At 44.4% G+C, this 27,532-nt stretch overlaps 1 protein-coding gene across 4 annotated transcripts in view; it reads left to right on the top strand.

Moving 5' to 3' along the window:
- Positions 1-27,532, top strand: part of dock6 (dedicator of cytokinesis 6) — a 70,226-nt gene that overhangs the window by 29,569 nt on the left and 13,125 nt on the right. For 2 of the 4 annotated variants that reach the window (XM_069195801.1, XM_069195800.1), the window contains exons 18-45: positions 3,394-3,511; positions 3,923-3,993; positions 4,273-4,411; positions 4,936-5,037; positions 6,391-6,477; positions 6,969-7,200; positions 8,098-8,262; positions 8,600-8,775; positions 9,324-9,428; positions 10,704-10,793; positions 11,779-11,874; positions 12,497-12,637; positions 13,416-13,529; positions 13,684-13,854; positions 14,208-14,347; positions 15,214-15,383; positions 15,705-15,856; positions 16,827-17,009; positions 17,227-17,353; positions 17,481-17,565; positions 18,172-18,268; positions 18,766-18,900; positions 19,134-19,286; positions 19,718-19,876; positions 20,439-20,539; positions 24,020-24,212; positions 24,635-24,778; positions 26,392-26,523. In XM_069195801.1, the coding sequence (XP_069051902.1) occupies positions 3,394-3,511; positions 3,923-3,993; positions 4,273-4,411; positions 4,936-5,037; positions 6,391-6,477; positions 6,969-7,200; positions 8,098-8,262; positions 8,600-8,775; positions 9,324-9,428; positions 10,704-10,793; positions 11,779-11,874; positions 12,497-12,637; positions 13,416-13,529; positions 13,684-13,854; positions 14,208-14,347; positions 15,214-15,383; positions 15,705-15,856; positions 16,827-17,009; positions 17,227-17,353; positions 17,481-17,565; positions 18,172-18,268; positions 18,766-18,900; positions 19,134-19,286; positions 19,718-19,876; positions 20,439-20,539; positions 24,020-24,212; positions 24,635-24,778; positions 26,392-26,523 (3,778 nt within the window). The remainder of the gene's footprint in view (positions 1-3,393; positions 3,512-3,922; positions 3,994-4,272; positions 4,412-4,935; positions 5,038-6,390; positions 6,478-6,968; positions 7,201-8,097; positions 8,263-8,599; positions 8,776-9,323; positions 9,429-10,703; positions 10,794-11,778; positions 11,875-12,496; positions 12,638-13,415; positions 13,530-13,683; positions 13,855-14,207; positions 14,348-15,213; positions 15,384-15,704; positions 15,857-16,826; positions 17,010-17,226; positions 17,354-17,480; positions 17,566-18,171; positions 18,269-18,765; positions 18,901-19,133; positions 19,287-19,717; positions 19,877-20,438; positions 20,540-24,019; positions 24,213-24,634; positions 24,779-26,391; positions 26,524-27,532) is intronic. The other 2 variants (XM_069195803.1, XM_069195802.1) reach the window with 2 other exon arrangements.

Below are 27,532 nucleotides of genomic sequence, written 5' to 3'. Positions count from 1 at the left end.
TTATTTCTATCCATCATGGGAGTTTTTTTGTGCCAAAAAGTGGTAACTTTGCCATATGTGATGAGATGTAGAAATTCAATATTGATAGAGCCCTTTAATTCAAAGGCTCTGGCACAAAGTTTTGTTGTTGTATTCAAGAATTTCTCAGTTTCTGATAAAGAGGTTTGCAGAAGAAATTTACTTCAATCAGTAAAGAAGCAAAGCAGCAAAGCTTGTTGAAAGATTTACTTGTGTTCTCTTTTCATGAACATTTTAAATTCGTGATTTTTTTTTTAAACTTTTGATCGTATGTAAATGAAAGCCCACATTTAGTTCCTGGCTTCACAAAACTGGTGAACTGTTTAGCAGAGCCCATATCTAGAGTTGTTTTCAGACTCTGTGTTTTTCCAATGAGGAATATACTGCTTTGGAAATTGTTAGCAATTTTGCTGCTTCACACAAGTTTCTCTGGAAGCCCACGCAGGGCTCTTGCTCCAGACGGCTGACTGGTTTATGCTGACATCAGAGCACAGACTAGCCTGTAGTGGGCGAACTGATTGGGCTGGCTTTTTGAGCCCAGCATGCCGCTGTAGTATTGAAGTGGTGTCTGGGAAGCACCCAGATCTTTGTTTTCCTTTACTTCCAGCACAGTGACCTCAGCATGGCCGGATTCGATTTTTGTGATAAGCACTCTTGTTTTCACTCGCTCAAGACCTCACCCACTCTGTGAAGTTTAGAAGCTATTTTCCCCTCATAGTTTTTTGAATCCCTTAGTTCATTTGATTTAACATCTTTATTTTTCACATTCAAGAAACAGATAAGCAATTTAGATTCAGAAAAAATGCTGCTCTTGAGCAATTATTTCAGTTCAGGGTTTTATGGAATGTTATTTACTGTAAATTATTTTTTGTCTTTTAATTTTCCTTCTAGAATTGCATTCATTTCCTCCTGGTAATCTGCAGCTCTGTTTTACCATTTATATGTGAAGTCTTCCTGTGTCCCGATATGAACAGTGAGGCTTTTTTTCTTTTATCCTGCGGCATTAAAATGACAGTTTCTTCTTGACCCCAATTTTCTCTGGATTGAACTTCTCTTTGGTTTGAGATCATATGAAACACTGGAACATTAACTTACAATGTTTTCAAATAAAGGAGCCTGAATTGTACCTCGGCTACACAATCAGGCTAATTTATTTTGATATCCTGATGAGTACCCGGTGTTGAAGACTTGGGGGGATGGCTGTGCCTGGGCTACTGTTGTGTGGGGTGCCTGTGGGATCCTGGTGTTGCCCTGTCTAGGGTGTGTTTGTGCGCTGGGGTTACAGCTGGCATTACACACCTCACACTGTTTGCTTATTTGAGAACAGTCTCATAGGTCGGCCTCTCCGATGAGTGCATGCTAGCCTCGTTCTTGAACTGTGGCTGTGTTGCTCCCACTGTCTAGAGCCCCTAATCATCTTCAGTGTGCTCACTGCTGCCTTCTGGTTCCAGTAGATTTGTACAGGCAAATGGGAACAGAGGCCCAGTCTGACATCCATTACTTCAACCATGAGCTCTAAATGGCTTTTCTCGTGTATGGGTGCTTTTATCTTTCAGGCAGTTAGGAAAAAATCTCCCATTACTGCATTCTGATTTAGTGCATATTTGTTAAGAGTTTTTGTTTTTCTACTCTACGGTTCTGAGTATGCTAATGAATGGCACTACAAAAAGGACAATATTACAACCATGTAATGTCACAAACAGATACAAAAATGATCGGTAACGTGTTTTTTAGCAATAACAATTTAATGTTTAGAAAGGTTGGGTTTGCGTAAATTGGCAAACACTGTTCAAAATAGTTTCAGCAATTTCAGTCTGTTCACCAAGATGAGATCTGCTAGTCCCACCTTTGAAGGTAACTGCTTCAGAGTGCTAGTAATAGTACAGTAATGGATGGTACAGAAATTGGTAAAACGGTGTTGGGAAACTCTTGCCTTGAGAGATTGTTATGGATTGAATACAGTTATCGGACCATTGTGACCTGTTACGGGTTCCTAGCCATGTTGCAACAGTCGTGTGTGTAGCACTCTGGAAATAAGAAGGCATTGCTGGAGTGTTAATAACTGCACAGAACTTTGAGTCATGTTTAATTGTCCATGATCACTGTATATTTTCCTCATAGCTGCTGTAAAAACATGTTTCTTCAATGTTTTCGCCCCTGGTACAGCTGAACAGCTTGAAATTACAACTAACCCCTATGATTTTTTAAGAGCTTGCAGTGTGGGGAAAAAAAGTAAACATTTTCAGTTCCTGACTAAGCAATTCTAAATGACAGTAGTTTAAGTTTAAAATTGCTTTGGTTCATCTGATATATACGGTACCAGATAACAGTGAGTGAAAATGTTTTATATCAGAACTCAGTCATACACAGATGGGCTTATATCTCTGATACAAGGAATCCCCACCATCACCCAGTCAAATCTTTCAGTTACAGGCAATGTGTGTGGTTGGCTTCAGGAGAATGAAATGGATATCCATGAGCTTCCCTGACCAGAACAATCCCCTAAATATCAAACCTGTACAAAACCTGTGGAATGGGGTGGAATTGTGCAGTTTAATGCAACAGGCCATTGTCCTTCATCACAGTCTCAGCTGACAGAGAAAATATTTCAGTGGGACACATTCTGCAGCTGGCAGAGGTCCATGGTGTTACACGGTGGGCAGTTTGGCCAGTGAGTTTACAACATGCCAATGGAGCGCGTTCCCGGGCTGGTGTTGAACGGGCTTTCTTCTTTACTGAACAGAAATTACAGAGCGGTTTCTTTTATTGGAAGTCTAACAGAAACAAATGGCATCAGATTCTGGGTTTGCCACTGGCTGCTAGCAGGAGGTTCAAGGTTACTTTGGGCTCTCATGTGTTTTGGAGATCAGAGTTGACAGGAGATCTTTGCCAGCCTGGCTCATTGTTTCAGCAGTCAGGGAGCACACAGCACCTGCTGAGAGGGAGCCCTGCGTCCTTCAGTAACCTTGGCTGTTTGTTTTGGGCAAGCGCGCAGGTTAAAAAAAGACACCATCTGTTTGGAGACCTGCACAGCAAATGTGGATGCCTGAATTTTAAAAAGAGTTGAGAGTTCTTTTTAAAATCACATCTAGTATTGGCTATATCTTAACAGCATGCAATGGAAAACAGACAGTAAAAAATAATCCAGTTCTAGACAATTAAGAATTAAGTTTTTTGTAAGAATATGCAAATTGTATATTTTGACATATAGCTTGGCTATAAGTCACAGCTCAGTATACTTTCAGAGAGGACTGTAGGCAATTTCCTGACCATCTAGACTGAAAAATCCTGAAATGTTTTCAATGATTGGATTGATTCTCTTTCTCCTGCTCCTTTTCTCTCTCCCTGTCCTCTCTCACTCACTATCTCCATTAGGAACCTCTTGTACGTGTACCCCCAGAGCCTGAACTTCAGCAGTCGGCAGGGCTCAGTGCGAAACATTGCTGTCAAGGTGCAATTCATGGCGGGCGAGGACCCCAGCCAGGCCCTGCCTGTGAGTAGACACCCCCTGTGCCATCAATATAGTCTCCATTTCTCCTGCCCTGCAAGTGCAACACAGCACAGATCAGGAGGGAGTTCATTTTCTAATCTTGTAGGAACTATCAGCTGTGCTGTGATCTGCCTCCTGCTGCACAGCTATTCTGAAGTAGTACCCCTGCTGATACTCATCTGTTTCCATCTTTATATATCAAATACCTTTGATCTAATTTTTAACCAGTATGTGGGGACTTGTATTGTAATCATTTACCTCATGTGCTTTGCCATGTATTACTTTGAATTTGTGTGTGTCAGACTTTGCTGGACAGTCAGATCATCCCTACAGTGCAGACTATTTAGTAGACTATCTGCCTGTTTGAATAGTTTTCTCTAGATATCTCAGCATGGTTTTTGGCTGTAACTGCAGGTTATATTTGGGAAGTCTAGCTGCGGGGAGTTCTACAAAGAAGCCTACACTCCAGTCATCTACCATGACAAGTAAGCCCCTGAAGCATTTGTACTGAACATATACACTAGTCATCACATCTGTTTATTATCTTTGAATGCATTGTTTTTTATACATACACAGTATTTGAGATTGTTACAGTTCTGCCATAAGGTATTACTATTTTGGAAGGGGAAATATAACCTAATGTGGAGTACCCTTGCTCTCTGAAGCATCAGCATATGAAATTCTGAGAGTCTGTGAAAGACCCTCATATGGAATTGTTCCCTACGTTTCCTTAATCCTGTGTTCTTCCTCTCCTCTCCTTCCAGAACTCCAGAGTTTTACGAGGAAATAAAGCTGAAGATCCCGGCGAACCTGACAGATAACCATCACTTCCTCTTCACCTTCTACCACATCAGCTGCCAGCAGAAGCAGAACACACCCCTGGAGACGCCTGTGGGGTACACGGTGAGGTCTCGGGCCTGCCCCCCTAGTTGCCTTTCATAGTGCCTAAGACATTCAGTCTTTCACTTTCTTGGAAGGGATAATAAATACAATTTTATTTGTGGCGCATAGTAGGAGGTGAAGGGAAGATTGTGAGTACCAGATTGTTCACCTACAGAAATCAACTTTCGACTATATTTCGCCTCAGTGTGCATAAAAGATTAAAAGTGAGAGGAGACCATTCGGCTCATCTAACCCATTTGCAAGTTGGTAGTTAATTTATCCCAGGATCTCATCCAGCTGTCTCTTGAAAGAAGCCAGTGTATCAATTCCAAGCTTCAAACACATGTAATGTCACGAATTGCCCATGTGTTTCTAATAGCAAATAGTTAATTTGTAAACAAGTTGTACTTAGTTGTTTTCTAGCTGTCATTCTTGATTGTGTTCATCGTGTTTATGTTAGCATACTGCCATTTTAAGTTTGTTTCTGTTTGCTCCACTGAAAATAATGAGGTTGCTGACTCTGCTGAATCTCTCTCTCTCTGTAGTGGATTCCACTAATGCAGCATGGCCGTCTTCGAACAGGCTCCTTCAGCCTGCCTGTGTCTGTGGAGAAGCCCCCCCCTAGCTACTCCGTGCTCACCCCTGATGTGAGTATCTTCCCTCAAAAAAAGAAGGCTCTCCAAGAACCCAACAAAATCTCAGACCGACACGAAACAAGTCTTCAGTTTCACTGTTCTTTTTGGGTTTTGTAGGATTGCCATGGGATGGTATGGACAGTATGTGCTTTCATTATTTCCTAATGTTACTTTTCACATTAGTTTTTAATTCTGAAATTCAAATGCTGAACCTCAGGCCTTAATTTTTTTTAAAATCTGAGTAATGGTGCAAGTCTGACACTTCAGAACTAAAGAACTGACACTTTTCTTCAGAACTAATGAGATTTTTAATGGCAACAACACCTCCAAACAAGAGCATCTGTAGTTAGAAAAAGACTTAAATTATCCACACTGTTCAGTTTTTAGATAAGTTCTTTGAGAAACCCAAGATGGCTCAAAAGCTGGAAGGTGTTGCCTTTATGGAGGTTTGACGGGGTTAATTTGCATGGCATGACAGTTTAAATCAATTAAAGCAATCATTCACTTTGCTTTGCCATGATTGCCCGCAGTGTGCATTGTAGTTTCATTATTTGGAGTGCATAATGAGACTGTTCCAGAGGTGGGACTTACAGGACTCGCAGGTGTTCAAACCTATTGCAGTGAGGTGCAGAAGTGCAGTATCCCAGCCTCCTGGGCAGAGCAGGAAAGCTCAGGACAAGGTCCGGAGCCTGAATGCACATGCTGTTGTGTCACTGCATGGAGGCAGGGTTTGAATATATTGGGGTGTCTTAGGGAGGGTTCTTCCCAAAACAACCTGATTTCTTCACAACACCCTCTCTCCTTATCGTATGTTTCCAGGCAGGTTTAGCCGAGAGACAACCAACCCACAGACTGCTCTGGTTCTGGCTCTGCAGTTATGTGGCCAGATGTAGAGAAACTGCTTTTGCCATCATGTTGCATCTGTCAGCACATGAGACAGAATAATGAATGCATCATGCAGCGTTGTAGAAGACTGAGATATAAAACTGCAGCTTTGGTCTACTGAAGTAATGGAGGCTCTTGGTACAATTTGGGCATATTACAGCATTCAGGAAGAGCTTGAATCCTTGAATACAAAGCAAGCATACAGTTTTCCCCATAAGCTGTTTATGACCTAGTATATCTCCTCATAAAATGTAAACTGGTGCTTTCTAATACATTTCTCTGCACCTGCTGTGTGTGATTTCATGACTCAGCTCAGGCCTGCTCAGCTAGGTCAGTGTTTGGTGTGGGGTGGGGTGCAGCTGTGGAAAGGAGGTTTTTAGGATCTGTTACATATACTTTGCTTTTCCTGTTGTATGGCCCAGAAAGGATGTTGCAATGCATGATGGGTACATTGGTAATGCAATCAGTCTTGTTTCACAGGTGCAGCTGCCTGGTATGAAGTGGGTGGACAATCATAAGGGGGTGTTCACCGTCGAAGTCACTGCAGCTTCATCAGTGCACACACAGGTAAGTCTGTGTTCTAAGCATGCCAAACGGGTAAATGCTTTCATTATAGCTAAATATACTGCTGATGTGCTCAGCTCCCATGTTTGAATCCCACAACCATGTTCAAACCACCTGAGCCACCTGATCCCTTTCCTCAACTAATTCTCTAGGAGTAAGCTAAAGAAAGTCCATAATGGGGCCTAGCAGATCATTAAGACAGAGTTAATCTGATTCTGTACTGTTAAGTTAATTGTGGGTGCATGAAAACAGCCTCCCACAATAAATGGGATCCATCAACAGGTTACTTCTTCCTCATTATTTACAGTTGGGTATACTGGAGCAAATCTAGGTACAACAGTAGAGTCCATTGTGGGTTCCTGAAGTTGACCCCATAATCCATAATTAGGAAAGCAAACTAGGCATGTTTTCAAGCACACTTGGGGGGCAATGGAGTCTCATTCCTCAGCTGTAAGAGGCTGAAGCTGACTAAGTTCTCATGCGGGCTGCCTCAGGATCCCCACCTGGACAAGTTCTTCACACTGGTGCACGTGCTGGAGGAGTACTCCTTCCCCTTCCGCCTGAAGGATGTCATCATCACTGAAGGCAACGTGGAGGCGGAGCTGAAGAGCAGCATCGGCCAGCTGCGCTCCGCCGTGCTGGAGACCTGCATCCGCTTCCTGCACCACCTGCTGAACAAGCTCATCCTTCTGATCGTCAGGCCCCCTGTCATTGCCGGCCAGATTGGTGAGGCTCCAGCTGCTCACGCACAGGAACGGCTTGAGAGTTTAAAGGCTGCAGGCTGTGGATGTTGCTTGAAGGCCCTAAATGGGCTTAGAGAACCCTTCCAGGAAACCTTCAAAATCGGTGTATTTTGCTGATGTAAAAGTTAGAGTTCCTGTGTGCTTTTGCTTCTCTTGTTGTTTTTTCTCTTTCTCTCCCCATGTTTCTTAAAATTCAGTTTATATGTGCTCAGTTGTCATCACTGTAAGATTAAGATTACCAAAGCAAAGACAGATGCTGTAAAAGGATATCTTATATATAATATGCTTTTGTGCTTTTCCGTATTTATCTTTTTGGGCAGCACCATAATACAATATCGGCCCTATAGTCCATAGCTGTTTTAACAGTTTCTAAAGTGAGCACTTTTTTTCAGTTTAAAACTAAGAACTTATCTGTGATTAAGGATTTGAAAACTATTCTCAGAAACTGATTAATACCCATTTCCCCTCCTGCTTTTTTCCAAAAACTAAAAATACTTATCTCTCCTACTGTAAATATGTTTTTTCAAAACAACTTAAATTTTACAATTACTCCACAAAATGAGCAGTTAATCAACAATAATCATTTTAAGGAGTCTGGTAAGGCGACTAAAACAATTAGACGCTGTACTTAAAGTCGACTTTAAAAGATGCGTAAAGATTATATTATTGTTTTTTTATATGTTGTACAGTACCACAAAAGTATAAACACTGAAAAGTTTCTCTCGATACGCAAAACAGGTGCTTAATATAACCAATTTCGAGCTTGCATTTCCCAGGTCCACAGAATTACAGATGTTTATCCTCCTTTGGCAAGACTTTGTTCTGTGGTTTTGACTCCTTTTGCTCACACACTCTTCCCTCCCTCCCTCTGTCTGTTCAGTCAATCTGGGCCGGGCTGCATTTGAAGCCATGGCTCTGCTTGTGAATCAGATCCACAAGAACCTGGAGGGCAACCAGGACCAGCACGGCCGCAACAACCTGCTGTCCTCCTACATCCACTACTGCTTCCACCTGCCCACACTGGAGACCGGGCCCCCCAGCTCCTGTGAGTGTTCGAGGACGTGGGAGAGACAAGCCCCAGCATATAAGGGAACATGAAACTGTCCATCGCAGAAGCTGTTTCCTCTGCACTTAAGAGTGTTAAGGACATATAGACTATTTGGTACCAGGTGGCTTCCTTTTCCAAGAGAGACAAAACGTTTAGGGGGCTGCCCATTTGATATGTAAAAGTATAGGTTTTAATGAAAGGGCCCTCACAAGTATTCTACCTTCTGCTCTACAGTTTGTGATGTGATGAAGGGAGACCCTAAACATGACTGCCATCACTCTGGGACCCCTGGTACTGATGTAGCCTTTTGTGTTTTTCTCTGCCACCTGTAAAGATACGGGAAGCGCCCCTTATGGGATGCCCATCCAGTACGCCACCCTGTCCCGTGCCACAGGCCGTCCCAGCAGCCTCAACCTCTCCCGCTCCAAGAGCATCAGCAACAGCAACCCTGACCTGGCCAGCACTCCCACCTCCCCCGACGACGAGGTGCAGAAGATCATCGGAAACAAGGTAGACCCCTTCCCCTCTGTCCACAATAAGCATACTGTGAGAAAGATTTTCTGTCTCATTTTATTTTAGTAGGATCCTCTATTATTGTTATTACATTTTTTTTTAAATTTAACATTAAAGTCACAATATGTTCATCTGTCAGCAGTAGCTCCTCTAGAGAAGGATGACCTGCTGATAATACAGTTGTCACCCTCTGTTATACTGAGAACCTGTCCTTTCCTTGCAGCAGCCCTGGTGTATTTTGCCTGTTTGAAGTATTGAAGTGTGAATCAGATTTAATCTTTTTGGGAGAGTCCTGTAGCATACTGCAGCCAGCCGCTAACTAATGGTGATGGATGGGTAATATGCAGATAAAATGATTTAATTGCTTAACAATGCAATCCTTATTCCAGCGCTAATGCCGGACCAAGTTATTCTCATTCCTGTCTTTTTGTTCCCAAGTTTCTTCCTTCCCTCTCCTCCTCCCCCTGTTCTCTCTCCCTCTGAGTTTTAATCCCTGGTTGGGGCTGCTCTCCCGTTTTTCTCTCTCTCCTCTCGGGCCGGTGCAGGGGATTGATCGCTCCCACTCCTGGGTTAACTCTGCTTACGCCCCTGGGGGTCCCAAAGCCGTCCTGCGCAGGAATCACCCCAACTCCAGCAGTGACCTCAAGCAGGTGCTTTTACCCCTCTTTGCTTGGGGATGGTGTGTCTGAGTGTGAGAGCACTGAGTGTCACAGTGCCGGGGGAGACTGAAATGGGTTTTAAGGGGAGAATGTGTGTATAGGCATGCTAGAAACTGCAGCCATTATGCCAGTACTGTAGTTCATTAAGAGCTCAGGAGGAATGAAGATCTGCAAGCACACTGGCCACTCCACGTTTAAATGTATAATCTCCTTCCTGAATATGAGAGGTCAGATTGGTCCTCACTCCTAGTTTGCTGGGATAAGGTATAAGGAGGAGCATTTAAGCTTCTTTGGGAATGATGTGTACTTTAAAATGCCACATGGCAAAGGCATCTTCAGAAAGGTTCTAGCAGGTATAACAGTGGTTCTCAAGCTGATCTATGAGGACCCCTGTCTTTTTTTGTTACAACTGAGATTTAAAACACTTTAAGCTCCTTTAAGATGAGTGTCTTAAAATGTTTCAGGATGCATCAAGACTTAAATTAGGGAGCTGCCTAAATGAATAAGACTGAAATTAGTGTCACTAAAATGTTTATCAGCAGGACACCTGGAGTGTTTTCGAAACCAAGACAGAGGACAGAAACTGGTTTAAAAGGTCTAATCACACAAGTTGTTGACATAAGAGAATCAGTGAGCCTTGGTGGTTAAGGAATCAGTAGAAAATGAACAGTGTATGAGACAGGGGTCCTCTGGGAGCTTAGCTGTGCTAAACCTTAACCCATGAATCAGTCAGGGACAGGCTGCTATTGCTGCACCAATCACTCTCCTGCGTGCTGCTTGCTTCTGCTTCACTCTTGTATCACCTCTATAGAGCCTCTGCATCCTTGACATCACCTCCATCCTGATCCATCGCGTTGGTAGCATTTATCCTGGCTCCAGGTTAGGAGAAACTGGAAATATATTTGTGGTAGCTTTGGAGGGGGAAGCTGAGAAACAGTGACTCTAGGAGGCTTACATATTGCCAACCAGGAATGAAAGAGGAATTTTATCAGTGAAACCTCCTTGTGAGCCAGTATTGAAGTTCAAGGTCAAGTAATGGCTGTTATACCCCAGCCGTCCAAAGAGCTCCACTTCCACAGACCTTTGCAGGAGAGAATGGAGTTCAACACCTCGATCGGAGCCCCCCTCCGAGAGCTCGGATTTCTGTGAGGATCATCGCTCATCTCTTCATTTTCTCTCCATGCCTCACCACCCCACCTCCACCACTTTTATATCTCCTCCTGTCTGTTTCTCTCTCTTTCGGCCTCCTCTCACCCCTGCACACAGGCCTCAGAGCGCTGCCCTAATCGCATGTCTGCCTTCCTGGAGGGGACTTCTCATGCTGCCCCCACCCCGGCTCGGCAGACTGCCCGCAAGGTAGGGTATGGGCGCATGCCCGAAACACCTCTGTCACCCATCTGCAGGCTGTATTCACATGCCTCTCAACTCTTTCAACCTGGGGGCCAGCTTTTCAAAAGGTGCTCCACTGTGGGGCTCTCTTCACATCACTATGGTTAGAATTTACATGAATTTGCACCCAGCAGAAAAAAATATTAAACACCCCTGAATTCCAGGTAAGATCAAGGTAAATGTTTTGACACCAGTTTTTTTTTAAACACCCGTTTCATCAGCATTTCTCAAGTGCAAGATCAAAACGCATTTAAATAAACCAGCAATTAAAATAAATCAAGTTTGTTTTCTTTTACACTTTTTGAAAACTTGGCCCAAATGTCATCCTTTTCATCCTTGTGAGTCTGAAAAAAATAACTGGAGAGTGTCTTCAGCACTGGAAATGTGATGCCAGTGGGTGGCATCTTGGGCGCTCTGGGGAGCCAGTGTGCGTGATGTTCTTGAACTGTTAGTGCCGAGGAGTTGGGAGAAGGAATGGAGTGGTGTCTCCTAGCACAGTGGTCTTGTCCCACGCAAGGTCAGGCACTGTGGGGTGGGTATCCAGGGAAGACATCCCAGAAACTGAACTTGTCAGAAATTTTGGTGGTGTTTTTCAATGTACATTTTTGGGTGCCTAAACCATTGTGTCATAAACTCAGTCCCTCAGCTCACTCAGTCCTCAGTGACTTAGTTTAACTCATTGAATAAGTAATTTTGTTCTTAGATCTTATGAAAACTTAAATAATTCGTTTCATTTTAAATGTTTTCAGGTCAAAAGCATTTTTATTTGTGTTTGCTTCTAATTTTTCTGATTAACTTATAATCTAACTTTTCAAGAGAAGAAAGGTAATGAAAGATGAGTTCACTTGAGTGATGAAGCTTTGTCAGTGGCTGGTAAGAAATGGCAGATGGGGTCTTCTCTGCTGATGTGTGAGGTTCAGTGTCACACTAACCATGTCCATGCTGTGTCCAGCTGCTTCATGAGGAACTGGCCCTGCAGTGGGTGGTCAGCACCAGCACGGTCCGCGACGCTGCCCTGCATCAGGCTTGGTTCTTCTTCCAGCTCATGGTGAGTCACTGTCCTTATGCCTTCTACACAGCTGAGGCCACGTATTATTGTGCTGCAGAGGGTGGGCTTGAAGGCATGTTGATGAAGGATTATAGATGCTGCTGGTAGCATATACAGTACATATACATTACACACAGATACCTGAAGAAGGCTCCACGGCAAAAACGTTTCTTTTTTTCTCTTTTCAGCATGGAAAAAACCTTTACTTGTTCATTTACATTGCACACATACAACTAATGTTTTTTTTTCGTGTGTTCCAAATTTGTGAGGAATTTGCCCTGATGTTGCAAACAACCATTCAGTTCAACATTGCACTCATACTCAAACATATTGCATTACACTATACATACAAACACATACAGATAATATTATTAGCAGATGTTAGGCTGATGCAAAACCGTTGTCCTTAGATCTACGTGTCCTGTTTAATCTAGGTTTTCTTTCAGTACTGTAAGGAGTTAGTGTGTTCTCAGAATAATGTAACCAAGGTACCTTTATTTAAAGTAAAACTTTGTTCTGCCAACTGAGGAAATGCATTTAATGGTCTTTCATGGAGATTTTACTGTTTGTGGTTGTAACTGAAGAGCCTTGTTGTTTGACCACTTGTCTGTCCACCCATCAGGTGAAGAGCATGGCCCATCACCTGTACCTGAGCGACAGGCTGGACACCCCCCGCAAGCAGCGCTTTCCAGACCGGTTCGTGGATGATATCTCTGCGCTAGTGTGCGCCATCAGTGCCGACATCGCTAGTCGCTACCACAAGGTACAGTGTGGGAGGGCCAGGGTTCGTAGCCCGCTTGGGAGCAAGCTCTCTTTCCTCACAAACTGCAGCACTGATCAGCCTTTACTGTTGTTGTCAGATACAAGACCATTTAATTGATATTTAGGCGTATGATTGCATTTACAGGGAAGTGCCTGTTTTATTTGAAATCCCTTATCACTAGTCCCTCACAATCCCTAGGCGATATTTGGGATGTTGAAGGTACGATTGTTGTCCCTAATATAGGGTCAGTTGTATGGTTGATATACCGTTTTCAGGCTATACATTTGAGGTAATCTCTTTTAAATGTATTGAGTGACCTGCATTATCTAATGTTGTCAATGCAATAGGCATGAGACTCCCAGCCTCTGCTCTTCAAGGGCTCCAATGTCCTCTCTGAACCCTAGGTATTTGGATTTGGTTTTTATAATACACATAGTTCTAGGCTTTCAAAGGTTGTGTAAGAATAGAGGAAAGGTTAGAAATGAGAGGAGGTCATTAATCCCACACTGGGATCTTGCCTTGCTGTCACTTGAAGGAATCCCAGAGAATCAGCTTCAACAACATTGTTGGGCAGCTGGATCTACACACCCAAGTTCAATCCTACTGTGGCTTCCATTGCACACATCTAATAATATCTGCTCTTGTCTAAGAGCTTCAGAAATGTAGATAAAAGTTTGTTTGGTTGAGTTGCTAAGAATTCCATGTGGAATGGAGAGGTCTCTTCTTTTGACTTTCTAATGGTGTCTCTTCACTCACTTGCCTTTCTCGTCTCTCCCAGGATGTGGAGCTAATTGAGCGCTTGAACAGCAGCCTGGCCTTCTTCCTGAACGACCTGCTCTCTCTGATGGACAGGGGTTTTGTCTTCAATCTTATCCGCTCCTACTGCAAACAGGTACCAGCGGATCCTGCACTGGTCATCCTTGTTCACAACCCCTGCTGAGCTTTGCTTTGATGTGAAGTTTTTTTCATAGTATAAAGGCCTAAAGAGAAACTGTCTCTGTTGTATTTCATTTTTTATGTACACTGTTGATAACCATTTTTTACAGATTGGCAACAAGCTGCACACAACTCAGAACCCCAATGCACTAGTGGCTTTGCGTATGGACTTCGTCCGCATCGTCTGCAGCCACGAGCACTATGTCACCCTCAACCTGCCCTGCAGCACACTGAGCCCCCCAGCTTCCCCCTCCCCCTCCATCTCCTCCGCCACCTCGCAGGTCAGTGCAAGGCCCAGCTCTGCCTCCAGACCCCCTCTGATCAGATTCAGCCCTCGCTCTTCTTAAATCCTTCACTCTCCATCTCTCTTCCCTCTCGCTGTCCTGATGTCTGCTTTCCACTCGTTTGTGGCCTTTCTCTCTGGAACTCTCTCTCTCATTCCTGCCCCCTTGTTCTCTCCTGTCTGTCTGTCTCAAACTTTCTCTTTCTATTTCTCTTCTCTATCTCTGCCCTCTCAGACACCCTTCCCTTCCTGTTTATTAATCTTTTCCACACGTCTATCCCTTACTACCTCTTCCGCCTCTTCATCCCCCTCTCACTCTGTGGGCTCTTCCCATCTCCCTCTCTTCTGCAGAGCTCTGCCTTCTCCAGCCACCTGCAGGACCTGCGAGTCGCCAGCATGTTTGAGCTGTCCGTGCCCTTCCGCCAGCAGCACTTCCTGTCGGGTCTGCTGCTCACGGAGCTGGCCCTCATACTGGAGCCTGATGGAGAGGGGTGAGTGCCCACAGCTCCTTCATATGGCAGTCTGGTCCTGCACCTTTTCACTTCTGCGGAATTGTCTGCTGCTATGAAAATCATTTCTAGATCTCTTTTCTCAATTCTCAATTCTCACTTTGAAGTTTGCTGAATAGAGTGGGTTATAATATTTTTGCACATCAACAACTATATAAGCAGAAGTCCTGGATTTATTGTGTAAATTTAGAATCCCCAATTATTTTTTGTTATACCCACCCGATCTGGAATAGCCAATTGTGTTTTTTCACATTTGAGCTCACAGCTTCTATTCCCACAACCGCACACCAGGAAGTAAAGGCGGATTCCTACAACCCTACCACTCGTTTTTTAACATGACAGAGGCAGCACAGCCCTGTCACAGCTGATTGGAGGAGACCATGTCCATCACCAAGAGCACGGCATGTCTGGGAGCTCCTGATAGGCTGCAGAGGTGACGGAGAGCCCAGAGAGCTCAGTCTCATCCTACCCTTGTCAGTGTTCAGCCAATAGTGCGCAACTGCCTGGGGAATCCTGATCACAACCCAGACTCGAACCTGTGATCACAGAGCTCAACATGTACTCAGGCCAGTACTTTTACTGGTGGAACCACCCAGGAGGCCTGGAGAGTTTTAAGTGGGTGAATCTGGAAAGTACTTTCATTTAAGTGTTCTAAAACTTACTTTTTAGTGATCTATTTCTCACTCTGCAATTGCAACCTTTTAACATTTCAAAAAGTTTTAAAAGACGTTTGAAAGGGTGCACGTCTTCATTACAATGTCTACAAATAGAGAGCTAACGACAGGTTTTGATTTTCCTTAAGAGTTCGAATCTCTGTACCGTCTCCCCTTTCTCTGTCTGGTTCACAGGGTCTTCTTCCTACACAAGAAAGCTATCAGTGCCGTGCACAACATGCTGTGCAGCCATGACTCGGACCCGCGTTTCACTGACCCCCAGGTGCGCACACACTTGGCCCAACTCTACCTGCCCCTCATCGGCATTGTCATAGAGACGCTGCCCCAGCTCTATGACTTCACAGGTGGGTGTATATGAGCCTCTCTCTGGGAGCCCCTGGTCCTGCCTGCTCAATTCCAGCGCTAGAGCAACTCATCGAACATAAAACAACTGTGCTCATGCTAGGCCATGTTATCACCATTTCCTCTTTACATTGACAGAACCGATTCGCAGTTAAAAGGTATTTGCTAGGATTATGATTTGTACAGCGACTCCTTCTCTGAAGGAAGTATCCACATTTATGTTTATTGACCTTTATGAGTCCTGGGACAACCAGTTTGCCTTAAATGGGTTTGGGAACTTGAAGGTGATTCTAGATTGTTCTTTTTTGTCTGTATGCACACAGAAAACTCTCCCCCCCGCGTGCGCCACGCCTCAGCGCTGGCTGATGACATCGACTCCGACAACGGCAGCAGTATCAATCAGTCAGTCGCCATGGCAATTGCTGGCTCCCCTCTGCCGCACTACAAGGCCAATCCCTTCCAGCTACCCATTGTGGTAAGTGACATCACTGCACACAATCACTTCACATCAAAGGCTCTCGTGTAACGAGGGTATTGCCCTTAAAAGTGTTTGTGCTTGACCACTCCCCCACCACAGCAACATCACTAGCAGTGTGAAACCTGTGCTTTTTGAATTTGGCACAGTTTGTATTGCATGATTGTCAGTAGTCTGACTTACAAGTTGAGTACTTAATTAGACATGAGGCCTGTGAGAGAATCCAGCTCATGTTTCCTGTCTTGCCATCCAGCATGTGAAGTAAAGTTTCTGGGCAGTAGGTGGCACCGTTGCCGCTTTTCAACAGAGACTTTCACTGATTTAGCAGGCCCTTTCCCTAATCTGGACAAAAAGAGCTTTCACGTTCAAAACTCATGAGCCAGTCAGGTTGTGTCAGGTCTGATTTTGTTTATGGAGAGAATAACTGGGCAGGGCCTGTGCAAGCCTCACGATCAGGATTTGCATAGTCACTTGGTGACGTTTGAAGTCACTAGAAGTCTCAGTTCACTTTGTGCTATTGTTAAGTTGAACAAAATTCTACAAAATTGTTGTTTAAATCACATTTAAGTATTTTTTAACCTCTTGATCTAAACCATTTGACAGTCCTCCATATGGGTTCATTGTGGAATTAAATATTGCAAAACATGTCCAGACGGTGCTGCAGCTGCTTTAAATCTGTAGTGCGGGAGAAAGGAAATTGTCTACTCCTCCTCTGGGTCAGTGCCATGGTCATGTGTGGTAAAAAAGTCGTTTTGATTCATTCAGACCTGTGAAGACCTCACTTTGTCAACAGTCTTCATAGCATTCCCTGAGTTTGGTTTCAGTGTGTGGCGTTCTGTAAGAGAGCTCTAGGTAAAAGTCTTGTATCAAGATCAAGTTAATTTCAAGTAAATCACATCGCATGATCTAATGGAAACAAATGGAAAGGAGCTGCAGTCACTGTCAGCTGACTCTGCGTGTCTGATTGCAGGCTGGCAGGCAGAGCAGCATCTTGTCTGCAGAATCCAGTCGGAACCTGCTGATCTGTTTCCTGTGGGTGCTGAAGAACGCGGATAGCGAGATTCTGGAGCGCTGGTTCTCCGACCTCTCTGTTCTGCAGATCAACCGGCTTCTGGACCTGCTGCACCTCTGCCTGTCCTGTTTTGAGTACAAGGTAGAAGCCTTTGAATCACTAAGGTCAGAACTAACAGTAGAACACCACTCTTCCACTGAAAGGGATTATTTCCAGTCAGCTCTGTTAAAAGTTCTCACTGAGGTCTGGCAACAGCCGAGTGAAGGGAAAGGATCTCTTCATTGAGCAGGGCTACCCTCACGCCAGCTCTCCCTCCGTGACCCCTGTTTGTGATCATGTCCCTGTCTCATTGGTGCAGGGCAAGAAAGCCTTTGAGAGGATCAACAGCCTGACCTTCAAGAAATCACAGGACATGAAAGCACGCCTGGAGGAGGCCATCTTGGGCTCAATCGGAGCACGGCAGGAGATGGTCCGTCGCAGCCGAGGTAATAATCGTGCAGGCAGGGTTGGATGCAATCTGTGATACTGTTGTCCTTACCAGTTGTAACCAGTCCTAGTGTTAATGGACTAGTGTATGAGCTTTTTTGCTTATGTGTGTGCGTATTTGAGCAGAGAGGAGCCCGTATGGTGGCCAGGAGAACGTGCGCTGGAGGAAGAACATCACCCACTGGAGACAGAACACAGACAGAGTGGACAAGTAGGTCTTCTACCTTCAGTCTTCCTGGGTTTTGGATCATTGCCATTACGCAATCAAGCTTAAGTGCCTTTAAAGGATATTACCACGAGCAGCACAATTTTTCTGTTTAAAGTTAAACCAAAAATTGGATAAATTATTTTGGGGTCCACCAAAGGACTCAAACAGTCAAGGCTGTCGCTCAGAGCTAAGCTCTGCGATTCAGATGTCGCAAATTAGATCCTGGATCATGTCTCTAGATTATTGGGTGGAGTTAACTGGGTTAGAGTGGTCATTAGTCGGCTTTTGGGAAAACTTCAACTTGCAGGGTCCCAACATGTCAAAAAGATGAGTGTTGGAAGAACGTGTCTGCAGGTGTGCATTAAAACAATGCAACAACAGGAGACTTCAGATATAGTGGATATGTAATAAGCAATTGGCAATTTCAATGTTTTTATTAAAAAAATAAAAGATCCAGGGCATATTATTTGAAAAAAATCACGGTATGTAATGGGTCCAGTTAACATTCTGATTTTATATGGAGCTATGGAGAAGAATTTGGCATTGGTAGCCAAGCGGTGATTTTATGGCCTAAGTATTGTCTGACCCTGCTGTGTGTCTGTCCTTCAGGACTAAAGCAGAAATGGAGCATGAGTCAATAGTGGATGGCAACCTGGCCACAGAGGCCTCACTGGTGGTCCTGGACACACTGGAGATCATTGTCAAGGTAGACAGAGAGCTGCGGGTCTCTGGGACAAGAAAATAAAATGTTTGTTGTGCCACCTTTTTAAAATACAAACAATCTCCCTAATCAGTTATTGGAAAGATGGACTGAACAGATATTTTTTTGAAGTTCAGCAATAATTAACAGAAAAAGACCAGTGTCCTGACTAGATCATTTCTCAAGCTAGTTCATTACATTACAGGTTCATTACACTGTTAGGACTTGTTATGTTTATAACGGCCTTTTTATGCAGTTTAGTGAGCACATTGTTTATTGATAATTCATTCCATTTTACCAGGAGCATACCAGGTTTTCTTTTCCGTCTCATTTTTCTACCCTCTGTATTTGTCGTTCTGTCTCCCCCTGCTGTCTCCTTTCTTGCTTGCTGTCTTTCAAATACCTGATAAATGTTATTGGAATGACATTTAGGTACTGGTAAAGTACCTGAACAATATTTCTCCCTCTCCCTTTCTCTCCGTGTGAACTTCTCTCTCTCTCAGACGGTGCTGCTGTCTGAGACGAAGGAGAGCATTCTGGGAGGGGTCCTCAGGGTGCTGCTTCATAGCATGGCCTGTAACCAGAGCGCCCTCTTCCTGCAGCACTGCTTCGCCACGCAGCGCGCACTGGTCTTTAAGGTATGCCTTTCTATCACTTATCTGGAGAACAGGACTCTGCTGTCCACCGTGCCCAAACCAGCTTGCTGGTCTTAACTTATTTTTTGTGTTAAAACGGGGACCCACTGTGTTAAGGTGTGAATTGCAATGCCCATCATGGCGCGTCAATCCTAGATTGAGTGTGACGGGGGACAGGAATGTGGGTGGGGGTACGTCATGTCACGGGGATGTCAGCCTTTCTCTCTCTCCTGCAGTTCCCTGAGATGCTGTTTGAGGAGGACACGGAGCTGTGTGCGGACCTCTGCCTGCGCCTCCTGCGCCACTGCAGCAGCAGCGTGGGCACCGTCCGCAGCCACGCCAGCGCCTCGCTTTATCTGCTCATGAGACAGAACTTCGAGATCGGCAACGTGAGTCGCGGACGCACTAGAGCCACGGACAGCAGCTACAGTTACATTCTCGTAGTATTTTAATATAGTGTCTGACATACCTGTATGTCCACAGAGGAAGGCTTGTAGTTTGACTTTGTATTGCACAGTGGTCTAGTATTGGAGAGACATCTTGAAGTGAAGACCTCCTACTAAAAAAAATGTTCATTTCTCATGACACAGGACTTCAGGGTCCACATTGAAAGCCTGTTGTGCCTCTATTCCATGCTAATTTACTAACATACCAAGTGGTGAAAAAGAGGCATTTGTATCCCATTGTATGTTGCCTGCATACAGCACTGTGTGGAGAATGTAATGCAGATGGCTATAAAGGTCAGATGGCACTAGCGCTGTAGGGAACAGGCCAAGCCCCTGTATTAACCTGGGGTTCTTTCTGTCTTTGTGCTGTCTAGAACTTTGCCCGTGTGAAGATGCAGGTGACTATGTCGTTGTCCTCCCTGGTGGGAATGTCTCAGAACTTCAATGAGGAGCACCTGCGCCGCTCTCTGAAGACCATCCTGACCTATGCCGAGGAGGACCTAGAGCTGCGGGACACTCCCTTCCCTGAGCAGGTATTCCACCAGGGCCTGTCTAGATCTAGTCTAGGATTTCCCCACTTCAGGCCTTTGTTATTGGATTCAGTCCAGCAGCCATGATGTCAGTAGATCTGTGCTGCCTTGAAGTGGCCAAAAATGACAGTTCAGAGGTGTGCTCCTATACTTTCTCTTACAAGAGACAACTCAGAGCTTGATGTTCTTTAAAAGCACTTATCGTTTTAGGCGCTTGTACAGCGCCCCTGGAGCAGTTGGGTTAAGCGCCTTGCTCAGGAGCCCAACGGAGTAGGATTCCTCTGCCAGCTGCAGGATTTGAACCAGCAACCTTCCAGCCACAGGCGCAGATCCTTAGCCACAGAGCCACCGATCCGTCCCATTTTACTAAAATAAGAATTAACTTGCTAAACCTTCGTACTGTGTGTGCATATAAGCACATTCTATGAGCAGATGAGGACCAAGAGGAGATATTTGAAACTGGTTTAGGAGCCTTTAGACTTCTGGCTGGGCTTTGAAACTTTACTGAAGTTTGGACTGAAGCCAGTCCTATCCTTTTTGTGAGAGCTGTCTGTCCCTGCTGTAGGTCCAGGACTTGGTATTCAATCTGCACATGATCCTCACTGACACGGTCAAGATGAAGGAGCACCAAGAAGATCCCGAGATGCTCATTGACCTCATGTACAGGTGAGCAAATTTCTGTCCTCTGCTTTTCCTTATTGCCTAGTGCGTGCCCTCCCTTGGAACACTATAAACTTGACACAGCAGCTAACTATATGCAAAGGATATGTCACAGGGCAAATACAATACCCTTTATCACTCATTGTAAGCAATCTTAAGCAGCCAATTTCACCCTGCAACTCGTAACTGGCAACCCACTGAAGCCAAGCAGGTGTGAGCCTGGCCAGTACCTGGATGGGAGACCTCCTGGGAAAAATGAAGGTTGCTGCTGGAAGAGGTGTTAGTGGGGCCAGCTGGGGACACTCACCCTGCAGTCCATGTGGGTCCTAATGCCCCAGTATAGTGACGGGGAGACTATACTGTAAACAAGCGCCGTCCTTCGGATGTGACACAAAACCGAGGTCCTGACTCTCTGTGGTCATTAAAAATCCCAGGTCATTTCTCGAAAAGAGTAGGGGTGTAACCTGGCGTCCTGGCCAAATTTCCCATTGGTCCTTACCAATCATGGCCTCCTAATAATCCCCCTCTGTGAATTGGCTTCATTACTGTGCTCTCCTCCCCACTGATAGCTGATGTGTGGTGAGCGTTCTGGCGCACTATGGCTGCCGTCGCATCATCCAGGTGGATGCTGCACATTGGTGGCGGTGGAGGGGATCACCATTACCTGTAAAGCACTTTGAGTGGAGTGTCCAGAAAAGCACTATATAAGCAATTATTATTATTATTATTATTATTAATATTATAGCCATAAGGTACATGCAGGATCAATCAGATGGTAGACATTGTACTCAATCACATTACAGATTCAGAATCCTGTCACCACTATACCCAATCACAAAGCAGATGCAGGACTCCACTTAAGCCAATCCGAATGCAGATGTGCAGGTTTCCACTTCCATGTGTACTCAGTTATAGAAAAAACATGTCTGAATTAAATAATGTGACAGCCTTTTGCTTTTCTGGCAGTTAAAGATCTTTACGGGAATTATCAGAGTGAATGAAAACCTTGCTGATTTTTTGTTCCCCGCTCATACCCAGTTAACAGCTTGTAAGTGCAAGATAAATGGAACAGACAGGTAAATCAGAGCAGCGCTGAAGTGTCCCCTGCGAGTCAGCCAATCAGTCAGTCACTCTAGAGAGCGATAGTACTGTGAGCCAGAACAGTCCGAGCGGATTAGCAGATTCCAGACCTCCTGCTGCACTAGCCGGATCAACCAGGAATTAATCAGATGGTCTGAATGGATCAACCAGCATCATGGGACTTGAGTAACTCTTCATACCTCAGAAACATGTCTGTCTTTGCTATTAGACAGGGCCAACCATCCTCATCTGGCTGTGTCAATTCAGTTTTTCGATAAGGCGATTTTCAGTCAGCCCTGTATTCGTCTCTGGGAACTGCGGCTAAGCTGATGCTGTGGTTGGTGTCTGAAAAGGAGGAAATGGCTCTTCAGCTATGTGTATCGGATGATCTCAGCTTACTAAGAGTAAAGAATTAAACCAGACCTCAGCCCATAAAACATATGGCAGCAAAGCAGTGCAGGATCAAAGCTTGCTCTTATCTTCATGTACTGCTGTATGTGTTTAATTTTCCATTTTACAGCTCCAAAGATGCTGCCAAACCTTCTAAAGCTCTGGGCCAAATAATGCATTATACAACTGCATATAAACCTGCCTGTGGTGTTGATGTTTCACAGTAAGCAGTAGTGTTGAAGGACAAAGGGCGGAACAAGGTCTTTAGTCATATTTGGGGAGTTTTCTGGCTTTTCTCTTGAGGGAATCTATGAAGGACAGTCACCAATATATAATGTAGCCAGACTGCTTCATAGTCATTAATGCTGACCAACAAGGAGGGTTAAAAAAAGAAGCCTCAGTGTATCCAAAAAAACATCAGACACAAAATGGAGCCATCAGAAACAGCAGTTCACAGTAAATCTTGCTCTTATTGCCTCTTGCAGTGTTAGGTTTGTAGGTTTCTTACAGGTACCAGTGCAGTGACTGCAAGTGAGGGTTTACATGAGAACCGGCTGAATCAGTCTTCCAGTTGACTTCTTTAAGGTGCCGGCTAGCAAAATATTACTGCGGTCAAGGGCTCTCGGCAGGCTTTGCCTCTGACTGGTGTACAAACTCATAGCTTTACATTGTGTGCGCTTCTCTCCTCCTGTGGGAAATCATGCAGAGACAATGGCAGCTTAGTTTATTTTTAACTTCTGATGTGTCAGAGCCAACAGGCGTCCAGCGGGGGAGGATCCCTGGTGCTGTCCCTGTAGGACCAGTACTGAGTTACAAAGCTGATTGGTCTTACTGGGCCTGAGGATGGTGAGATCTGAAGATCTTGAGAGAAGGTGACAGATCATCTACGCAATCTGACCCACTGAGGATCACCTTGGATAAGCTTGGTGCTGTTTTCTAGCATGAAACAGCATGACAGAACCCATAAGGGGGGGGTCAGGATTGTGACCTTGGTTTAAGACTAGAGATTTTAATCTTTGACTTTGAGCATTTTATTAATGCTTTGTGGTTGTAAGATGTCAGAAATCGGATATAGCAAGAGTCCACAGCTGCTGTGACATCACTGTGCAGAAAACAGGGAGAATACATTTTTAGCCATTTGTCTCTGCTCTGAAGAATGTTCCATATGATTGGGAGCACAAAGAATAGTACACTGATATGTTATAGCTGACCACCATAATAGAAGAATGCTTTTGTCAGTTCACTCCCAACCAGTCTTTTTTTTGTTGACTGATTTTTGTTTTTCTTTAAAAGCCATGGTAACACCTGATTTCTCAGCACGCCTTGGCTAGGCTCGCCAGTCATAAAAAGAATTTGATGCTGTGAGAGAAGTCATGCCAGTGCTGACTTTGGACATAAAGGCATCCAGGAAACTAATAGGAAACAGCAGCTTTGTTTATTTTCTCTCAATAGCTTGTTTTACACAGCTGTAGGCACACCAGATTTGTCACGATGAAAGCAGTTCTTTTAAATGTATTCCTGTTTTTATTTAAATCTGCATCTTCTGAACAGTCTTCCTCCACTACCATTTCTTGTGTCTGCGCCTACTGGATCCATTAATTCCTTGACAGGGCTCTCTCACAGAGACTACTGTATGACTGTCTTCTGTGTGAAACAAACTCTGATGCGGTTTTTCCAGGGGTTTTAGTTTTTTAACTTTTCGTGTCCAGCCATGGCCCTAGAGAGCTATCATCCTTCTGGTTTTAAAAGTAACCCTTATACCCTTAAAGGTTAATGTCCAGAGGTCATGGAACTTAAGTCGATCAGACGTCAACTGGAACAGAAGCAGAAGCCACTGTAGTTCTCTAGGTCTAGTATGGACTCTCCTGATATGAGGGATTTGTTGGGAATCTTTACAATTAACACGAATGTTTAGTCATGCATTTTGTAGATTTGAATTTTCTGGGACTTGAGTCCCGGATGGGAACTGCTAACAGATTGCCCCTGTTAACATGGCTGACTCTGTGTGTTCCTCAGGATTGCCAAGGGCTACCAGAACTCCCCTGATCTCCGGCTCACTTGGCTCCAGAACATGGCCGGAAAGCACTCGGAGAGAGGAAACCATGCTGAGGCAGCCCACTGCCTGGTCCACAGCGCCGCCCTGGTGTCGGAGTACCTCAACATGCTAGAGGACTGCCGCTACCTGCCCATCGGCTGCGTCTCATTTCAGGTCAGGAGTCATATGACTTCAACAAATGCATACCATAATGTGTTGAGTAAGTAACAACATACAGGATCTATAAAGTCAAAAACCAAGCCTTACTTAATGTCCATGTGAGGAGTCATTGGTATCTGAGGGCACCCACTGATGATCAGCCTCACTTGTAAGTGTTCCAATCTGGGAAATAGCTCTTTGCCTTTGAAAAATGAGTGAACTTAAGAAAAGTTTGACCTAATTAAATGTGACAGATGGCAAGAAGACTTTAGATCCCAGTAGCGTATTGAACCAGGTACTTCACTGAGATGGATCCATAAGGATTCCCATGTTATTTTATTCTTAATCTAATTAACAGCCAGATAAGCATGGTAAGAGTCCTCTCAATTGTAATTTCTCTTCTGTTTGTCTTGTTGTTTTTAATTTCATGATGGCAGAACATCTCCTCCAATGTCCTGGAGGAGTCTGCCGTGTCTGACGACATCCTGTCCCCCGAGGAGGAGGGGATCTGCGCAGGGAAGTACTTCACGGAGACGGGGCTGATCGGGCTGTTGGAGCAGGCAGCCGCCTCCTTCAACATGGTGAGGATCTGTGGCCAGCTGACATGCGATGCCTGGTGAATGCCTGTGTTTTGTTTTGATACAGGCATCTAAGTTTATATTTAAGCATGATGAAAAGTAAAAGGAAAGGAGAAAAACATTTCATCTGTTTTTTTTTCTTTATATTTTCTACTTTTTACAATTAATATCATTGGCCCCTGGTTGTGTGTGCAGCTGCAGACAAACATTATACATCACCCAGGTATTTGCAGGGGAAGAGTTAATTAACAAACTGCAGTCACAGCTGCAAGACCCCTTGAGCTCAGACACTGCCAAATGCAGATGCTTCTTTGTCTTGGCCAGCACTCATTTCAAAAAGGGTTATGATTTCAAAATGTTCAATACAGTATATCTCATCTCTGATTTTTTTCTCATCTCAGTGGGAGTTACATTCTTTTTTTACTAGTCTGTATTTACTTCAGTCCAATTTCTCATCAAGCCTTAAAATCCTTACAAGAATAGATAAATGTCTGCTGGGTGGCACACTGGTGTGGTGGATAGTACTACTTTCTCGAGATCCAGGTTTTGATTCCAGGCTTTAGCACCTAGTCTGTGTGGTGTCTTCCCCGCACTTGGAGTTGAGTATTGGTTGTGTGCGTGCTACAGACATCAGCAGGAAGTAAGCATGGACAGGTGAATCTGGGGTTACCAGTTGACATTTGATGACACTTAAGAATAACCCAGTCTTTTTGTATGTATAATTTGCAATAGTGGCTGTGCTAAAACAGGTTTGGGATCAGAAATAGAAAATATCACTGTGTCTGTTAAATCAAAAGAGAGAAAGGCAACAAGAATGCTTGGAATACCCTGTAAACATGCACCAAGCTTTGAACCATGATCAGTTTGTATCAAATCTTCCACAGGCTACACTCCTTGAACAGCAGCTGTTTTACCAACTCTACAGCTGCAAAGATAGATTGTTTTTGTTCCTTTTTTACTTATTTTTTGCTGACCAGAATAAAATTCTGAAGGTTTTCAGCTGTTGAACATCTGGGTCTGGACCTAGCTATGCCAAGAGAAAGGAGGTGGTGTTGGGGTAGAGTTTTCCGTGTCAGGGTGAAAAACCACTTTGGAAAATGAAAGGCGCTATCGGGTTTACCAGCACACATCTATTAGTGCAGTACAAACCAGCTAAAACAGCTTGCAAAAATGAGTGTCCTCTGGTTTCCAGTCTAGGATGCAATGAAATGAGGTTGGGGGGGAAAGTGTTCCACTATCAGACAGACCTCAGTGCACAATGTTTCCATCATGATCGTCTGTTCTCATTTGCCATACATTCTTACTACATGGCAAATAACCAATCTGAGCTATAAAAGGAAATCATGGAAAGACATTGCAGAACAGCACAACCAGGAACACAATGGAGCAGACACATGAGACAGCATCTGCTAATCTAGACTGTGTGAGTAATGTTGGGCCTGGTGTAGATTTCTGTGCAAAAGGCTTTTATTTCTTCCATATGCACAAAAGCACTATTGAATAGTAAAAGCATTTTCTTACCTTTTTTTTGTGGGAGTGGTCATGTGTATGTATATAGAGTTGGATCCTATTCCCTAGCCCTTGTCACAGCATGTCTGTCGCTGCTTGCCTTGCAGGCGGCCATGTACGAGGCCATCAACGAGGTCTACAAGATCCTCATCCCCATCCACGAGGCCAACAGGGACTTCAAGAAGCTGGCCACCATCCACGGCAAGTTGCAGGACGCCTTCAACAAGGTCAACAACCAGGTAGGTTGGGCAGGACAGGGCAGGGCCCAACCCCTGAAAAGTAAGGCTCTTGGGTTCAGCACCAAGAGAGAGTCTTCCCATGAACTGCCTTAAAGGTAGAGAGAGGTGTGATGCTGTTAGAAATCTCTGCACGGCGGTTTACACCACACCAGGTTGCGGTCTCTGCTCTCTGTCCCTGTGTTAGAGTACTAAAAGTCAAAAGCATGTGGTGCCTCATAGGGTTTCTCCTTGCATTGGCTAATGCCTTGAATATGTCCCTTTTTGGGGGAGTTTAGCAGTTGTTACATCCCCCTCTCCATTTAGCACCCACTGCTTGGGAGTCTGACCTCACTGTGTCCTGAATCTAGTTTTCAACATGCAATGAGAAACGATTTTTGAAGTTTTTTTGCAGATGAGTAAAATATTTTAGTTGGCAGCAGTTGTCAGGTGCCTGTGGTTTGGGCAAAAGCTGTATGGCTCTTGCTAATCATTGCAGGATACCCTGTAACTACTGATACGCACTCTTCAGTGTTGTAGCCTGTATTAAAACACCCTCCAAAAGTATCAGGACTGAGAAACCAGGGATTTTTACTATTAAGTCCAATAACTCAGGTGCTTTTATCCTCTCGAGATTTTCATCAGAGTTTGACAGCCCGTTTTCTATGTAAATATACTGGCTGTATAAGAAGCAGCTCAGGATTATATGGTTAATTCTTGCAGTTAGCTGGATAGCCATTGAAGGAACCGATTTGTGGGCAGGATAATCCCTGAATTTAATCCCCTTCCCCAACTTTTAACAGGAGTTCAGCACAAAAGCAGGAGAAAGCCACCCTTTACAGAAAACAGATGGGGGGCTCCAAGGACATTATAAATCCCTTAAATTCTCTCCATACCAATATGTTTGTGCTTTTTAAAAGCATTGCGGGTATTTGTAAAGAAATGGTAAATATCACTACAAGGGTATCAGCTACATGGGTAGACAACATCCTGCGGTTTTATGGACCTTTTCCGTTTCTAGAGGTGGGCTTTC

This window comes from Lepisosteus oculatus, chromosome 11 (assembly GCF_040954835.1).
Source record: "Lepisosteus oculatus isolate fLepOcu1 chromosome 11, fLepOcu1.hap2, whole genome shotgun sequence".
Classification (NCBI taxonomy): Eukaryota; Metazoa; Chordata; class Actinopteri; order Semionotiformes; family Lepisosteidae; genus Lepisosteus; species Lepisosteus oculatus.
The sequence above is the reverse complement of the archived record's forward strand: the minus strand, read 5'-3'. Positions and strand labels throughout refer to the sequence as shown.